Raw genomic sequence first — 17,927 nt, 5'->3', positions numbered from 1 at the left:
TGTCATAGCCCTTTCCTCTTCTGGGAATGTCTAAGTCCTGTCTGTGCTGGACCAGCTCCTCCATTTGCATGTATTTACAAGGATTTGCAGTCAGTGCATTTATCACTTCCAGATGTAATTACGACAATTTCATAATTTCCGCTCTTTCCTGGTAATGTCACACAATAGACACATTACTGCTCAACAATATTGTCACATGCTGCCAAATGCTAATAACAATGCCGGGATTGCTCCAAAATACATTCACTTATTGTGACATGTTAGAAATGTGAATTATGATTCAATCTTAGAGTGATAATTCCTGTGACCTCACAATCTGGAACACGTCTGGTGCAGAACTCGGGTGTGATAAATGAATCAATCTGTAGTGTTTGTGCACCGACAGATGGCGACATACAATCAGATTACAGGTGTATGAGTTATACCGCACCGCTCAATTTACAGGTAACCACAGTACAACCTGACCCACCATCTGCCTACAGGAAGTGTCACCAATTATTGTTGGTTCTCTCCTCTCTCCTTTCCAATGTCTCCCTCTCTTTCTCACCTTTTCTCTCTGGGCCTGATTTAATAAAGCTCTCCAAGGCTGGGATACATACACTTTCATCAGTGAAGCTGGGTGATCCAGAAAACCTGAAAAAAAAAGGTTTATTTGCAGCAATTTGATATTTGCTAGCAAATGTTTTGAATCCTGGACTAGGTGCATTCCAAGTTTTCTGGATCACCCAGCTTCACTGAAAAAAACTTATTCTTTCCAGCCATGAAGAGCTTTAATAAATCATATCCTGTCTGTCTGTGTGTGTGTCTCTCTCTCTGTCTCTTTCTCTCATTCTCTCTCTTCTATTCCCTTTCTTTGTGTGTGTGTGTGTGTGTCTGTGTGTGTGTCTTTCTTTTATTCTCTCTCTCTCTCTCTCTCTCTTTCTCTCTTTCCTTCTTTCTTTCTCTCTCTTTCTTTCTCTCTCTTTCTTTCTTTCTCTTTTCTTATTTCTTTCTTTCTTTCTCTCTCTCACTCTCCCCTCTTTCTTTCTCTCTCTCTCACTCTCCCCCCCTTCTATTTCTCTCTCTGTCTGTGTGTGTCTCTTTCTTTCTTTTCTCTCTCTCTCTCTTTTCTTTCTTTCTCTCTCTCTTTCTCATTTCTCTCTTTCTTTCTCATTTCTCTCTTTCTCTCTTTCTCTCTTTCTTTCTCATTTCTTTCTTTCTCTCTCTCACTCTCCCCTCTTTCTTTCTCTCTCACTCTCCCCCCCTTCTATTTCTCTCTCTCTCTCACTCTCCCCCCCTTCTATTTCTCTCTCTCTCTCACTCTCCCCCCTTCTATTTCTCTCTCTGTTTGTGTGTGTCTCTTTCTCTCATTGTCTCTCTTTTCTTCTTTCTTTCTCTCTGTCTCCCTTTCTCTCTCTGTCAGTGTGTGTCTCTGTCTCTTTTTCTCATTCTCTCTCTTTTCTTCTCTCTGTCAGTGCGTGTCTCTTTCTCTTTCTCTCATTCTCTCTCTTTTCTTCTCTCTGTCTCTCTCTCTCTCTCTCTCTCTGTCTGTGTGTCTCTTTCTCTCATTCTCTCTCTTTTCTTTTTCCTTTCTTTTTCTCTGTCTCCCTTTCTCTCTCTGTCAGTGTGTGTCTCTGTCTCTTTCTCTCATCCTCTCTCTTTTCTTCTCTGTGTGTGTGTCTCTCTCTCTCTCTGTCAGTGTGTGTCTCTTTCTCCCATTCTCTCTCTCTCTCTCTCTTGTGTCTCTTTCTCCCATTCTCTCTCTCTCTCTCTGTCAGTGTGTGTCTCTTTCTCTCTTCTCTCTCTTTTCTTCTTCCTTTCTTTTCCTCTGTCTCTCCTACCCCTCTCTCTTGCCAGCCCTCTAGCTGTCTTATAAACTTTGCAGCAGATTCACATGAAATCCTCCTCCATGAGATGCCATGCCAGTCATACAGAATAATAGATTTGAGTTGTACAAACATTTTTATTTGAGTCTCTCACCTAATAAAGAAAGACAGGCGTGTACAAAACCTCTATAAAACTTTCCTCTGTTCAGTGTTCTGATCTTATCTCTCTGATGGTTTGTGAAGGGAAACAGCAGCTTTGATAACAGGAAGAGCTGAATGGGGAGATGGAGGAAGCAGCGCAATCAACCACTGTGCAGATCAAATGATAAGAAGTTAATATTGGCTAATCCGAATTGCTATAACACTTTGGCTGGAGGGGAGTTTTCATTGGTCACTGCTCTATTATAAAACCAGGGGTATAGTGGAGCGGGCATATGTGGGTACGTCATGCCTTCATATTTTTGGGGACCCCCATATAAGCTCTGCCTGGGCGCTCGCCACTGATAGCCTTCACTGTTCCCATGCCCCTTCTTCTTTTTTTATGACTACACCCCTGTAAAATAACCCCATCTTTCAATGTATACCAATAAAATGGAAACAATTTCCAAATTTTAAGTGATCCCCAGAAATAAATACATTTTTATTAGTTTTTGTTTACTAAATCACAATCCCTGCAGGTTCTTGGAGCGTTGGCAGCATACCAGGTACCCTGACGCCATGCGGGTACCCTGAGCCCATCACTGGGCTATGGAGCTCCCAGGACTGCACATGTGCATCAGTAATGAAATGCAAATTACATTTGGCTGCATTTTGCTGTGTATGTGTTGGAGATGAGTATTATATGACCCAGTGACCATTTTATCCAGGATATTAAGTCTTTTAGAACTGTGACTGTCAGGTGTAGTGACAGAGTCCGTTTAATAGAATTACAAAACTTTTTTTAATCATTTGAAATCTGAATCTTTTGTTAAAATCTCACATAAGCTCTCACATGTTATTGCAATAATAAAGAAACCTAATCATTCTATTTCCATCTGCTTCTCTCAATTAAATAATGCCTGGTGGTCCTTCTATATTCATTACTTCCTGTTATCACGTGACAACACTCTCTCTTTACCTCCTTGATGTGCTCCTGTGTTGTCACCCTGTTACATAGGCTTCCATGTGGTTTCAGAAGACCTGTGCTGAGTACAGCTGTGCAGCCATGGCTGGAGTCAATGCACACAAGAAGTGGCTGCATTTGTTCAGTAGCGCTGAGATTGAACAATGGTGGAAAACCAGTGACAAATATTAGTCTACAACAGATAACAAAGCCAAACATCATCCATTAAGAGTTTGATGCTACTGTTATAATTTTTTTACAAACACCTGGGGGTCCATTTATAAAGCAGCAAATTTGACATTCTCTGTTAGAAAGTCATTGAGGTCTATGTGTTTTCAGTGGCAGTGACTGATTCTCCACTAGTGAAATTTTCAATGAATGTCATATTCACACTTTTTAAAAACCAACTCCTTTGATTAAATATGGCTTCATTTATACCCAATAAGAAATTAAATACAAATTTTATAACTATGAAATTCTTTATTGAATCTGCTCTATAAGAATTTGTATTGATTATTACAAGGATAATTTAACAACGAACAAAATTAAAAGGGGTATATACAAGTCATTTACAATACAACAATAAAACCAACCATAAAATAACAGTGTAAAGCATATCTATAACATGAACTAAATACATTAACACTTAATGACTAATACCAAAGCACCCTAAGTGTGAATAATTTAACAAATATCAATGGTATGGGTGTCTAACATGATAAACTCTAAACAGGATCATGAATAGACCCAGGAAACTAACCATATAAAAACAACTTGGAACAGACATATAAACAACCAACAAAATAGCCCTAGGGGGGGAAAAAGGAGGGGTGGGGGAGGTGGGCAGGACAGGGGAAATTTGCACTTGATAGGGACCCTCAACACTGTGACCAAAAATTCTCTTGAACATCCTCTAGAAGAATTTGACCCAGGCCGGAGATCCTGAGAATAAAATTATACAGGTACAATATCTGCGTGTTTTGACTACTCGCTAACTTCTGCTGCTAAACTTTTTTTCTTAAGAATTTGTCAAAAAGAAACAGAAAGTCTAATAACAGGAAATGAGTAGGAAGGGTTTTTTTTTTGGTGACAGGAAGAACGAGGCGAGAGAAGCAGAACGTTGAAGCATCATGTAGATCTGATGATAACCGGATGGCTCTACGATGAGGTTGACCTAAAGCTGGGAGATAACAGATCAGAAGAACATTTTGAGGTGGATCCTGCCATGTAAAAGAACCTGTTCGAGGTCTACAAGGAGGTTCTGGACACCCTGACCCGTCACACGGGGTAGACGTTCTGCTTAGGAGGGTTGGTAGACCTAGGGAGGCCTCCTGGACCATGGGTCTATCTGTTATTTCCTTTCTCATCTTCTCCATCATAAATTCTCGTGTTCGAGGCAGCAGCAACCCAGGTAAATGTGAATGTCATCCGCATCATTCATCTTTTCCATGTTCTTCTATGTTCAAGATAGGACTTGGTGGTGTTAGGATTTTTTAGGTTCCCCTTGTAGAAGAGACTGGGACTGGATTAGCCTCAAATTATGGAAAGTCCAAAGGATGGTGTCAATTTTACCTAACATTCCCCAATTACCCCCTGACCTAACCTAACCCACCTTTCACAGCTGTGTACGTACCAAAGCAGGTCCAACGTGTATACCCCCCAACCCATTAGGACAGCAAGCAGCACTGAATAGCAAGCTGTGGTTAGGGGAGGGGTCCATATATTTTTGGTCATATAATGGATTTGGCACAGACTCAGGTTTTTCAGTTCTGACCCCTAAACATGTAAGTCCAACCGAAATGTGGCAGGTTTTCACAGCTATTTAAGGTCCCGTCGGAGAGATTTACCCTTACTTTCTGCCCTAGTAACAACATTTTTACTGAGTGGATATAAGGGGAACTCACCAACCCCATCACAGACAGAAATACCATGCTTTCCTTTTAGTAGTGTAGGGTAGATCCCCCACTTTTCTGTCTGCATTGCTGTTGGTATTATAATAAAAAAAAAAAAACGAGTGATAGAAGAAAAACTGCCGGCCCTCTCACACAGTGCTTGTCACCGTGAAGGGTATGTAAACCCCAAAATGGACTTGAATAACCTACAGACACTCCCTAAATAATTGAAGAAGAGCGGATGATGTTATAGAGAGAAATGCCATAATAATTGGCATAAGGTGGGGAAGGACTCCACATTAATGATCATGAAGAGGGGCAATATTGCATATTATGGACCATGGCAGGAAGGGAGGCAGTGGTAGTGGTTTTCAAATGCCATATCCAACAAACTCATTGGTCAAGAGTATACAAATATTGTGTCATATTGTACAGTTCTGTTCTATTTATTCATTAGAAAAATAATTGCATTGTTGACTAGTTTGGTGTCGGAGGAACTGCACAAAGCCCTGACCTCAACCCTACTGGACACCTTTGGGATGAATTAGAATGGTGAGCCAGGGCTTCTCATCCAATATCAGTACCTGACCTTACCAATAGGGGGCAAATCCCCAGCATCAGTACTTGACCTCACCAATGGGGGCAAATTCACACAGACACAACCCAACCTATTTTGTTGAAGGCCAACTCAAAAGAGTGGATGTTATGGCCAAAAAGGTTGGCCATATTAATGGTTCCAACAATTTCATATAGAAGTGGTGGTCAGGTGTCTACAAACTTTTTGTGTGGAGAAACGTGAGTGTCCTGCACAGAGCCCTGACATCAACCCTACTGAACACCTTTGGGGTGAATTGGAATAGTTAGCCAGGTCTTCTCACCTGAACATCACCCCTACCTATATGGCCAGATGTATGGAGGACACCCTATATGGCCAGATGTATGGAGGACACCCACCAAATGATGGAACCCATTGTCCCTAGTTAAAACTCCATCATACAAAGCCATTGTAGACATTTTTTGTCCAAGTGGTCAAACGTCTGTGGGCCTCTCCATGGTTGAGTTCAGATGTTTCCAGTGAAGGGTCAAACATTAAACCTTGTAGATAGTCGTGCTCTTCCAGCCTTGTGGTCACAGTTTGGTGAAGACCCTTTTCTGTTCCCCCATGACTGTGCCCTGGGGTACAAAGCCAGCTCCAAAAAGACATGGGGTCACCAATTTGGTGTGGGGGAACTCGAGTGTCCTGCACAGAGCCCTGACCTCATATTGGAATAGTGAGCCAGGTCTTCTCACCTGAACATCACACCTACCTACATGGTCAGATGTATGGAGGACACCCCCCAAATGATGGAACCCATTGTCCCTAGTTAATACTGCATCATACAAAGCTATTGTAGACATTTCTAGTCCCAATGGTCAAAAGTCTGTGGGCCTCTCCATGGTTGGGTTCAGATGTTTTCAGTAAAGGGTCAAAAACGAGACCTTGTAGATAGTCGTGTGTCCTGCACAGAGCCCTGACCTCAACCCTACTGAACACCTTTGGGGTGAATTGGAATAGTGAGCCAGGTCGTCTCACCTGAACATCACACCTACCTATATGGCCAGATATATGGAGGACACCTCCCCAAATGATTGGGACTAGTTGTCCCCAGTGAATACTGCATCATACAAAGCTATTGTAGACATTTCTGGTCCCAATGGTCAAAAGTCCGAGGGGCCTCTCTATGGTTGGGTTCAGATGTTTCAAGTAAAGGGTCAAACATGACACCTTGTAGACCATTGGGCTTTTCCAGCCTTGTGGTCACAGTTTGGTGAAGACCCTTTTCTGTTACCCCATAACTGTGCCCTGAGGTACAAAGCCCCCTCCATAAAGACATGGGGTCACCAGTTTGGTGTGGAGGAACTCGAGTGTCCTGCACAGAGCCCTGACCCCAACCCTACTGAACACCTTTGGGATGAATTGGAATGGTGAGCCAGATCTTCTCTCACAACATTGGGACCTGACTAAACAAATAGGGCAAATCCCAAACCTTCCGAAAAGAGTGGCGGCTTTATTAAGAGAGAAGATTATTGGCCATGAAGGGAGTCACCTGAACATCACACCTACCTATATGGCCAGATGTATGGAGGACACCCCCCAAATGATGGAACCCATTGTCCCTAGTTAATACTCCATCATACAAACCCATTGTAGACATTTTTGTCCCAGTGGTCAAAAGTCTGTGGGCCTCTCCATGGTTGAGTTCAGATGTTTCCAAATGATGGAACCCATTGTCCCTAGTTAATACTGAATCATACAAAGCTATTGTAGACATTTATAGTCCCAATGATCAAAAGTCTGTGGGCCTCTCCATGGTTGAGCTCAGATGTTTCCAAATGATGGAACCCATTGTCCCTAGTTAATACTGAATCATACAAAGCTATTGTAGACATTTATAGTCCCAATGGTCAAAAGTCTGTGGGCCTCTCCATGGTTGGGTTCAGATGTTTTCAGTAAAGGGTCAAACACGGAGCCTTGTAGATAGTCGTGTGTCCTGCACAGAGCCCTGACCTCAACCCTACTGAACACCTTTGGGGTGAATTGGAATAGTAAGCCAGATCTTCTCATCTGAACATCACACCTACCTAAATGGTCAGATGTATGGAGGACACCTCCCCAAAAGATTGAGACTAGTTGTCCCTAGTGAATACTGCATCATACAAAGCTATTGTAGACATTTCTGGTCCCAATGGTCGATAGATAGATAGATAGATAGATAGATAGATAGAGATAGATAGATAGATAGATAGATAGATAGATAGATGGATAGCCACACTGACAACAATTCTCATACATGATGATTGTACTATGTAATAGGAAATCACGACTCACACAAATTAAATGATAACCATACCACATTGTCAAACCATCATAAATGAGCATCGTCTGTGTAAATTTATGAATCGTATAGAATTTTAGGATCACATCCCAACCAAAAGCAACTGAAAGTCAATAGAAGCCCTAAATGTATAAATGTTTTTCATCTCTATATGCTCTCCAGTCATGGTTGTGTGGGATGGGTTTCCTAATGGTGACTACAGTGGACCATTCCTGTGTGAAAGTTGATGAAACCAACACTTGTAGTCACCGTCCCATGTCATAGGGTGACCATGAAGGAGCAGAGGAGGGATCCCGGAACTATCAGAGCTCTGCCATTAGGATCAGTCTGATCTGTCTGCAGCAAAGTTGTGGAGGCTCCTGTGGGTCTGTGGGTCTGCCTATGAGAACCTCGAGGAATCTGCACTGCATACCCATAGAATGTCTCTTTAAAGGATGATGGTATTTTCTAATAAATGTAAATGAATGCCATAGGCCAGGGGTGTGAAACTCAAATAAACCATGGGCCAAAATTAAAAACTTGGACCAAGTCGTGGGTCAAACTTGAAGTTTATTGAAAAAGTTTAGGAAGTTTTCCCTTCTCATTGGATATAAAACCTTTCCATATGGAAACAAAAAGGTTTTACTTAACATTCAATCAACAAGCCTATAATAGAGAAATAGCACCGCTACTGCAATTCCCTGTGTCTATAAAACAGTCCAATGCGGGGCCACACATAGGCAGAGAGGCCGCTGGTCTATAGACGCGAGTGATGCTGGGAATTGTAGTAGCGACGATATTTCAATGGAGCGGCGGACCAGCTGCAGTTCATAATTAAGATTACTTTAGGGGTCAAAAAAAAAAAAAAGGACGTTGCAGGCCAGATTTGGCCCCTGGGCCGGAGCTTGACACCCCTGCCATAGGCAATCACTGGGTTGTGTGTCCTGTGTCAGGTGACATTCGGCTGGTTGTAGAGTGTAACGGAGAGCCGTTCTTCCCACTTCATGAAGTGCATGGAAACAGGTTTTCCTTAGGGGCTTCAGCAATATAAAGAAAACCATTTATTGCTGTAAATGGTTTACAAGATAAAATACATTCAGTTTAGAAGAAAGCTGACCATGATTATGGCTTCAGACAGACAACAGAAAAAGGTGATTTTAATTGTTCTGAACTTTGTAATATTTAGGACGGGCACAAAAGATCCCAAAATCGCATGTCCACAATACATGGTCACCAATTCTACAAACATCGGCTGCAAGCTACCCATATCCCAGCCCTATGAGACGCTGAATGTGGAGCTAAAGAGGGGCAGCCCTGGATCTGCAATATTGGTGGTGCTAAAAAAGCCTCAAGACTATGGTAAGAGACATCATACATGATACAATGTAACAATTATCTTATTGTGTATCTGTGTAACAGTAACATGTGTCCATTGGTTGCTGAGCTGTCTAGTTTCACCATCTTTATTATTTTTGTTGTGTAATTATCATTTTCCTTGTTTGTGAAAGCCAATTTAGCACTGAATAGGATCATATCTACACCTACTTATTAATGCAATTATTAACCAAGCAATCAACTCCTAGAATGAATGCAGAGACATTTCAGGAGCTGTGATTATTATAGAGAATGTGATTTTGCTTCTTTTAGAAATCAGTGAAATTTGAAAAGAAAAGCCTTTAAAGTCCATGTTTGATATTCACGTCCCACCTCGAGTGAGGTGAACTTACCTGCTCATAGTCCACCATCTAATTTGGCATAAAGAATACACAAGTTCCAACATTCTCCTAACCTGGGCTCCTGCTGCCCAAAACGGAGAATAATTGTGGCTTGTATGTGAACACAAGAACATTTTAGGTTGAACTTGGGGGATCTGCTCCGTATTCCTTGGTTAAGCCTCATTGTTGGTCAAAGGAGGTGACAGAAAGGCTACAGAACCTCACATTCATAAATCAGCAGCAAAAGACAATAAGGTGGATTGGACTACAACATCTGAAGACCATGTTGGCTTTCTACCAGCCAAGAACAGAAAATGATGGCTGCAATAATCACCAAAACTGGAATAATGTAATTTGGTCTGATAGATCTAAATTATTGCTAAGGATACAGATTGTAGGCAGGTCACCAGATCTAAGTCAAATAGGAAAGCACTATAACTTGCTAATCTAGAAAGTGGCAGAACAAATTGCAAAAATTGGGTCATGCAATCCCATGGATCAGAATCTAAAAGAAAAGATTGTGGTGCGTGGAATCCACATCATGCAGAACTGAGGGAGGCGCCACTCAGTTTTGGTTCCCAATAAAGGGCTCCATGAATCAGTTCATACGAATTTCCTTTGGGTGATCCCCTCACCCTCTTCTATAAATTGGGGATTCGGTTCTGGTTCCACATGTTTCCAGCTCATTTCAGTGTCTTTGTCTTGCAGTGAAGATGGATCCCCCTTCCAAACTGAAGCTAGAAGTTACCAGCAACCAGGAATTGATCCTCAGATGGGAGCAATCTTTCGGTAAAATTCGTGATAGTTGTGTGATGTACCGAGTGAAACATAGGACTACGGCCAGCGACAGTTGGACGGTAATACAACTTTTATTGTTTGTTTTTCTGTAAACAGATGACAAAGTCACCGGTATTCCAACATAGAAGATTCTTGCTTTATGAAAAGGGCACCATATGTACATATTGAACAGTTGTCACTTTTTGCTTTTATAATACTTTAATAAAGTGCTTTTATTATAATGCAGAATCCTGTATGTTGGAGTACCAGGGACTGAGCCTGTAAAAGAAAACAAATGCAGACCCAATATCAAAGAACTTGTAAGCTGCAATATGACATTTTTGTTTAACCTTCTAGATTTGTGTGAAATGCCCCTGTAGTCCTAAACAAACCGCTTTAGCCAGTAATTTTATTACAATCACATTGATTAATTGAGCTAAAAATGAGGTGACTGCCACCAAATAGGTAAAATGTCTCAGTTCCAAAAAGTTTTAAACTGACTTAGGTCAAAAAATGTTAAAAAAATCAAAAACATCCTTTAAATGTATTCATCCTCCTTTATCCTGCACTTCTGAATCTTGCCCTCAGCATTCAATAGATTTCTGGCTGCATTTCTCACTGCCTTCTGCAGTTCCGCCCATGAGGAGCTTCGACTTGTTTGTCCTGGGTACACTCTAGTCACTTAGCAGGCAGTCCGTGTGACCAAATTGATGAACACATTGGCCCTGATTTATTAAAGTTCTCCAGGGCTGGAGAGAATACACTTTCATCAATGAAGCTGGGTGATACAAAAAACCTGGAATGGATTTCCTAAAAGTCATTAGCTATTTGTTAGCAAATGTTTTCAATTCTGGACCAGATCCATTTCAGGTTCGCTGGAACACCCAGCTTCACTGGTGAAAGTGTATTCTCTCCAGCCGTGGAGAACTTTAATAATTCAGGCCATTGTGTTCCAAATATAAACATCAAGACTTTTTTTTCCCACAGGAGAAAGACGCCTCATCCACCTTCTCCTCTTTGCCCAGTTTTGACATTTGTCATAATTACACATTCCACGTAAAAAGCAAAATCAACAATTACTGCGCTGATTCCCTCATGTGGAGTGAGTGGAGTGAAGGGGTCACTTGGGCACGAAATGCCACTGTGTGTGGTAAGTACATCAAAAGAATCGGGGGGAGGGAATCCAAAGTTTTCTTATTTACACCTTCAGTCCGACATTAGATTTGGGAGCTCCTCTGAGAACACATAGTGATAGGACTATTGTGGGGAGATTAGAGTGTGAGATCCTCTGAGGGCACTTAGTGATAGGACTATGGTGGGGACATTAGATTGTGAGCTCCTCTGAGGGCACTTAGTGATAGGACTATGGTGAGAACATTCATTAGATTGTGAGCTCCTCTGAGGGCACTTAGTGATAGGACTATGGTGAGAACATTAGATTGTGAGCTCCTCTGAAAAGACTTAGTGATAGGACTATGGTGAGGACATTAGATTGCGAGCTTCTCTGACGATACTTAGTGATGGGACTATGGTGGGGACATTATATTGTGAGCTCCTCTGAGGGCTCTTAGTGATAGGACTATTGTGGGGAGATTAGATTGTGAGCACATCTGAAGAGACTTAGTGATAGGACTATGGTAGGGACATTAGATTGGGAGCTCCTTTGAGGACATTTAATGATGGGACCATGGCAGGGACATTAGATTGTGAGCTCCTCTGAGGACACTTATTAATAGGACAATGGTGAGGACATTAGATTGTGAGCTCCTCTGAGGGCCCTTAGTGATAGGACTATGGTGGGGACATTATATTGTGAGCTCCTCTGAGGGCTCTTAGTGATGGGACTATGGTGAGGACATTAGATTGGGAGCTCCTCTGAAGAGACTTAAGCTGCGTACACACTTCCAATTTTTATCGTTCAAAATGAACGACGAACGATCGATTGGGCAAAAATCGTTCGTAAAAAAAGTAACCAACGACGCCGACGAACGAGGAAAGTCGTTGGAAATGAACGACCGGACCGGCGGATCGGATTGGACGACGATCGTTGACCATCGTTCGTGTGTACGATCGTTCATTGATCGTCCATGGTCTGAGCATGCGTGATGAACGAACGTTCCTGTGGTGCACGTAACTTCCTGTATCGTTCAAACGATCGCATCTATTGTGTGTACAATATCTACGAATGATCGTGTCGTTATCTGTATGTACAGGATCGGTGCTATACGATCGTTCGCAGATATCGTGCAGGATCGTTCGTCGTTCGTTTACCAACGATAATAACTGGAAGTGTGTACGCAGCTTTAGTAATAGGACTATGGTAGGAACATTAGATTGGGAGCTCCTCTGAGGGCCCTTAGTGATAGGACTATGGTAGGGAAATTAGATTGCGAGCTTCGCTGAGGGCACTTAGTGATAGGACTATGGTGGGGACATTAGATTATAGGCTCCTCTGAGGACATTTAGTGATGGGACTATGGTGAGGACATTAGATTCTGAGCTCATCTGAAGAGACTTAGTGATAGGACTATGATGGGGACATTAGATTGTGAGCTTCTCTGAGGACATTTAGTGATGGGACCATGGCCAGGACATTAGATTGTGAGCTCCTGTGTGGGACAGATAGTGATGGGACTGTGGAATCTGTACAGCGCCATGGAATATGTTGGCATTATGTATAATTCGGCATTTTGCAGTGCATGAAATGTGTTGAGAAAGTTCCCCCCATCTGCTCTAATAATTGATGGATTTTTATTTTACCTTTCAGAGGGGCAGCAGACGACAAAGCCACCATCTCAGTTTTTGCATACAGGCATTACTGTGGGTTTAACTCTTCTGTTGGTGGTGATTTTCTTGGCTGTAATTGGACAAGAGAGGTAAGTTACTATGAGAACAGGTAATGCAGTATGGACACGACGTTCAATTATCAGTCTGTGTATGGATGTCCTGGTTGTCCCGATGTGTTCCATATAAACAAAGCCATGAGATCATCATCTCAGCACTGCATGGTAATCATAGCTTTGTTATCACTCATCATTTGTCAATACTTTGTCAATACTCCACCAATATGACCTGAGGTAGGTACAGGGTCACTGACCATGTGGAAGATATTGCATTTTAACTATTGAGGACATACTTACTGTCAGCAATATCCCAGTGCTTTAAGATTTTACCCCCAGCTGCCAGATCTGCCAAGGTCTCACCACTCCTCTCATCCATTGACATTAATGGGTCCTTCTGACCTAATCATAGACAAAACCGACCACCCAGATGCCACCACGATATCTCAAATGTGAAAAAACAAATACCAAGCAATCCTTTGTATTCATTCTTTGCTCTCCCTTTTGCTGCTAGCACTAATTACTCTTTTCCTCCAATACAGAATATGGGTGATTCTTGTCCCTCAGATTCCAAACCCTGCAAAGAAATTTGAGGATCTCATCAATGGTTGCAATGTTCAGGTATGTGGTCCAGGAATATCTCAGGGATTGTCCTATGAAAGGTTTGAATTCAGAATGGAGTAATCATTTCTTGGTATTTATATGTCAGACCTTACAAAGCCACTGCAAGGAAGAATGCCAAATGAGTGGCAAGAAGTTGGTGCAGAAAGGGGAGTGATGAAGGGATGGAGGGCAATCACATTCAGCTTGGTGGGTCCAGTTCCATGGGGGAAGGTTAGGTGGGTCATCAGCATTTGGTGGGTTGATGGTCACACCTATGGCTTAGCCATTCACATCCGGTCAGTTCCTTTATTATTATGATGAATAAAACAGACTTTGTGAGATGTAAGTGTATTGACTGCTCACGTGTAACACAAATACTAAAGGGACCTCGTGTGCATCTTCCAATATCAGATCCGATATACAAAGAATGAAAATTGTGAAGTGATGAACTTGTTCTGTTCTGCGGAGTGGTGAGGATGGAGGACAAGTGTGAAACTCCCCACTTCAGGGAGTTCAGTAATCCTTATCTGTAAAGATATTTAGTCTTCAAGCCAATTTTTGCATCATTGTGGACGGGGCCCTCCCACATCTACCTCCAATACAGGTACCTGGGGGTACAAGTGTGGGGCAATTCTGCAGAATGGGTTCTGTAGACTTTAGTTGAGCCCCGATGTCCTCTCTTTCCCATATTTTTCTGACATCTGTTCAGAAATAATGATGGAATCTCATTTTATTTTCTCTGCCAGGAATGGGTCGGAGTTTCCAAGGAAGCCGTGGAGAAGATGAAACTCAACTACACTGAAACACTTTGCACCGTCACCGAGGACTCCGATTGTCCTGGAACCGAAGGGAAGAGCCTGACATCCCCCCCACCAGAAATCTGACATCTGCTCGATCCGATCATAGAAGAGTCCAACCACCGGGAAATCCAAGTTTCTGTCAGCCATTGAATTGTCCTTATTATCTACTTACCGAGCAGCTATGATCTGGGTCAGCTCTTTTAGAACCATTTTTAGAGAAATGTTCCGACTGGGGACTTAAACAATGTTCTAGGCTGTAACGCAGTGTCAACGTGTTCCAAATATGAGCCCTTTAATTAAAGTCACGTCACCCCCATCCATGTAAGGTGCCCTCTTCTTAAACCCATCCCTGGCTAAGGTCCTAGGGTATACGGGGTCCATCCCAGATCCTTGTATTGCTAAACCCAGAACCAGGTAATAACATTGGGCCTTCCTGGTACACCAAAAGTCCTTCCTGTCAAACCCCTTAACCCAGCCAATCCCTTCTGGGGTCCCACCAGGGTTTGCAAGGGGTTCCTTGGCCTTTGATGAATTGACCTCCCATAGTTCCCGGTCCAATGCCATCTGGCACAGAAGGCAGCCAATGGTTTTCCAAGCATTGTGACTGTGACCCAAGGGTTTCATTTTCCCCACTGACCCCAATGAAGTGGTTGGAGCAGAAGGCCCTGAAGATTATTTTAGGGTTACTCTGTACTAAAAAGAGTAAATCGGCCCCAACCAGTGAATGGCACAGTATATACCTGGAATGCCTGGAGCTCTCCAACCTATCACCAAGTGAGAAGCTCCGACCTACCTGATATATCCCCAAATCTTTTTTTCTCAGCTGTAGTTCCTCTCTGTATAGTGAGCAGCTATTAGCAGCCACTTCATCCATGAAGAGTAGAAATGTCGTTGTGCCTGCTAGTCAATATGGAGCCTTTGCTGCAGATTAGGGAGATCAGAAGAAATAAATGCAGCCGAAACTTGAGTTTTCCTAAACAAAATTCTTTTCTATATAACATTTATACATTTTTATTTCTTCTGTTCTATTTAGAGTTTTTACATATGTTTTTATATAGGATTATACATTTTTTGAGTTTTTCACAAAAGAAATTGGTGATAACTGGAAAATTTTATGGCGTGAAATGAATGGCAGATGAGTTGCAGAAAAAAAACAAGTTTATTATCTTTTCCTTTTATTAACTCTTTTTGCCTTAAAAATATATACTAACTAAGGCATTTAAAAAGCTATAGCAACGTTGACAGATCTGCTCCTGCAGTACTGCTTTTTCATCACAAGATGTCATTGTTATTTTAGAATGCTTAGTGACACTCAGAGAATGATGGAAGTGATGGCAGTCATGGCCACGCCCTTCTTAAATCCAATGCACCGGATCACTTGCAATGCATTTTCACCAAAATCACCAAAAAGTGCTGAAAAACTTTAAAAAACTGTGGGAAGGTAGAGGCTTTCCCTTTGACAGATTTAGCTGGGGATAGGATATTTCTGTAGGGAATATTTACAACTATTTTTAGCTATCGTTTATTTTGATGCTTCTACGGCTGAACTTGAATTTGCTTTTTAGGAATTCTTATTTTTTTTATTTTTATCATTATAAAAACTTTTACTTTCCTCCAATAAATTCATATATTCTTCCGGCTCCCCGGCCTGTGTGTTGTGTTGTCACTAACAGATACAATATGCTGTTGTCCCCGGAGCCCTGGCACAGCTCATTGTTCTCATGTGTTATGATACAATGCTCGTTCCTTAAGGCTGAATAATGAGCTGTGGCTCAGCATGTGGAAAGACGGCCATAATTCTTCACTGGCATTCATTTCATACGCAGTTAGGAAAATTGCCTGTAGTTACACAAAGAACACACCATTAACCAGGAGCCATTCTGCCTGACAGCCATTGTAAAGATCTCTCCCAGCGTTCCTCTCAATAGATAATTGAAGCCACAAATGACGACTTATTCTACTCTATCAAACTTTCTTAAATTCTAAATAGATTTTTTTACACGTTTTATATCATTTCCTTTTTTTTTTTATCTGACAGTAAAATAGAATTAAATCGGCCAACAAATCAGCAATGAAAGAATAAATTTAATAGGAGCATAAAGTTACCAAACAAATACAACATACACTATGCGGGCAAAAGTATGTATACCCCCCACCATCACATGACTGGGCATCCCATCCCAGAACCCTGTCCATGCAGATGGAGTCCTCCCCTCCTTGGCCATTATTCTGGAGTTGAAGTCTTTCCCATAGGATTTTAGGGGTATCTGTTGGGATTTGCCCCCATTGGTGAGTTCAGGTAATGATAGTGGGGACTTGCCCCATTGGTGGGGTCAGGTACCGATGATGGGGATTTGCCCCCACTGCGGAGGTTAGGTACTGATGGTGGGTATATGCCCCCATTGGTGAGGTCAGGTACTGATGCTGGGGATTTGCCCCCTATTGGTGAGGTCAGGTACTGATGGTGGGGATTTGCCCCCTATTGGTGAGGTCAGGTACTGATGGTGGGGATTTGCCCCCTATTGGTAAGGTCAGTTGCTGATGGTGGGAATTTGCCCCCATTGGTGAGGTCAGGTACTGACGGTGGGAATTTGCCCCCATTGGTGAGGTCAGGTACTGATAGTGGGGATTTGCCCCCATTGGCGAGGTCAGGTGCTAATGGTGGGGATTTGCCCCTATTGGTGAGGTCAGTTACTGATGGTGGGTATTTGCCTCCCTATTAGTGAGGTCAGGTACTGATGGTGGGGATTTGCCCCTATTTGTGAGGTCAGGTACTGATGCTGGGGATTTGCCCCCTATTGGTGAGGTCAGGTACTGATGTTGGATGAGAAGACCTGGCTCACCATTCCAATTCATCCCAAAGGTGTCCAGTAGGGATGAGGTCAGGGCTCTGTGCAGGACACTCGAGTTCCTCCTCACCAAACTGGTGACCCCATGTCTTTATGGCGGGGGCTTTGTACCCCAGGACACATTAATGGGGGAACAGAAAAGGGTCTTCACCAAACTGTGACCACAAGGCTGGAGGAGCCCAGTGGTCTACAAGGTCTTTCTGTGATGGAGAATTACCAGGACCTTTCACTGGGAACACCTGAACTCCATCACTGGGAGCATATGGAAGTGGGGGGCTCATACTTTCAGCCATATGGTGTATGTGGGATCATTATGTGTCCACATCCGCTGGGCCATATGGTTTAACTCAAACAACTAACACTTGCCCCATACTTCATAGCACCATGCTCATGTTTTCGGAATAAGCGGGTTTCACAAATGGCACCATCATCTTGGACAACCACCACCTGCCTGGCCACATTTCATGCTAATTGGATGAAGATGAATCAGTCACCCAGATGCCTGTAAATACTAGATGATATGACAATAAAGGATGAGGGAGATTGTTTTGTAATGTTGAAGACTTAGTTTAATAAATAAGATTTATTAAACAAGTCCCACTGAATGTGAATCACCAGCTATAAAATGACCTGGGAATCTTCCCAGAAAAAAAACCAACGCAGTATAATTACTACAAGAGTTCTATCAT

The 17,927-nt window shown here is 42.4% G+C and overlaps 1 protein-coding gene across 1 annotated transcript; it reads left to right on the top strand.

The window, feature by feature from the left end:
• Window positions 1-8,763: 8,763 nt before the first annotated feature.
• IL2RG (interleukin 2 receptor subunit gamma) lies at window positions 8,764-16,029 on the top strand. Its single transcript, XM_072430209.1, has 6 exons — window positions 8,764-9,013; window positions 10,078-10,226; window positions 11,134-11,296; window positions 12,914-13,022; window positions 13,529-13,607; window positions 14,336-16,029. Exons 1-6 carry the CDS (start codon window positions 8,773-8,775, stop codon window positions 14,471-14,473), a joined length of 879 nt encoding a protein of 292 aa, XP_072286310.1. The 5' UTR covers window positions 8,764-8,772; the 3' UTR covers window positions 14,474-16,029.
• The last annotated feature ends 1,898 nt before the right edge of the window (window positions 16,030-17,927 follow it).

This window comes from Pyxicephalus adspersus, chromosome Z (genome assembly GCF_032062135.1).
Source record: "Pyxicephalus adspersus chromosome Z, UCB_Pads_2.0, whole genome shotgun sequence".
NCBI lineage: Eukaryota > Metazoa > Chordata > Amphibia > Anura > Pyxicephalidae > Pyxicephalus > Pyxicephalus adspersus.
The sequence above is the reverse complement of the archived record's forward strand: the minus strand, read 5'-3'. Positions and strand labels throughout refer to the sequence as shown.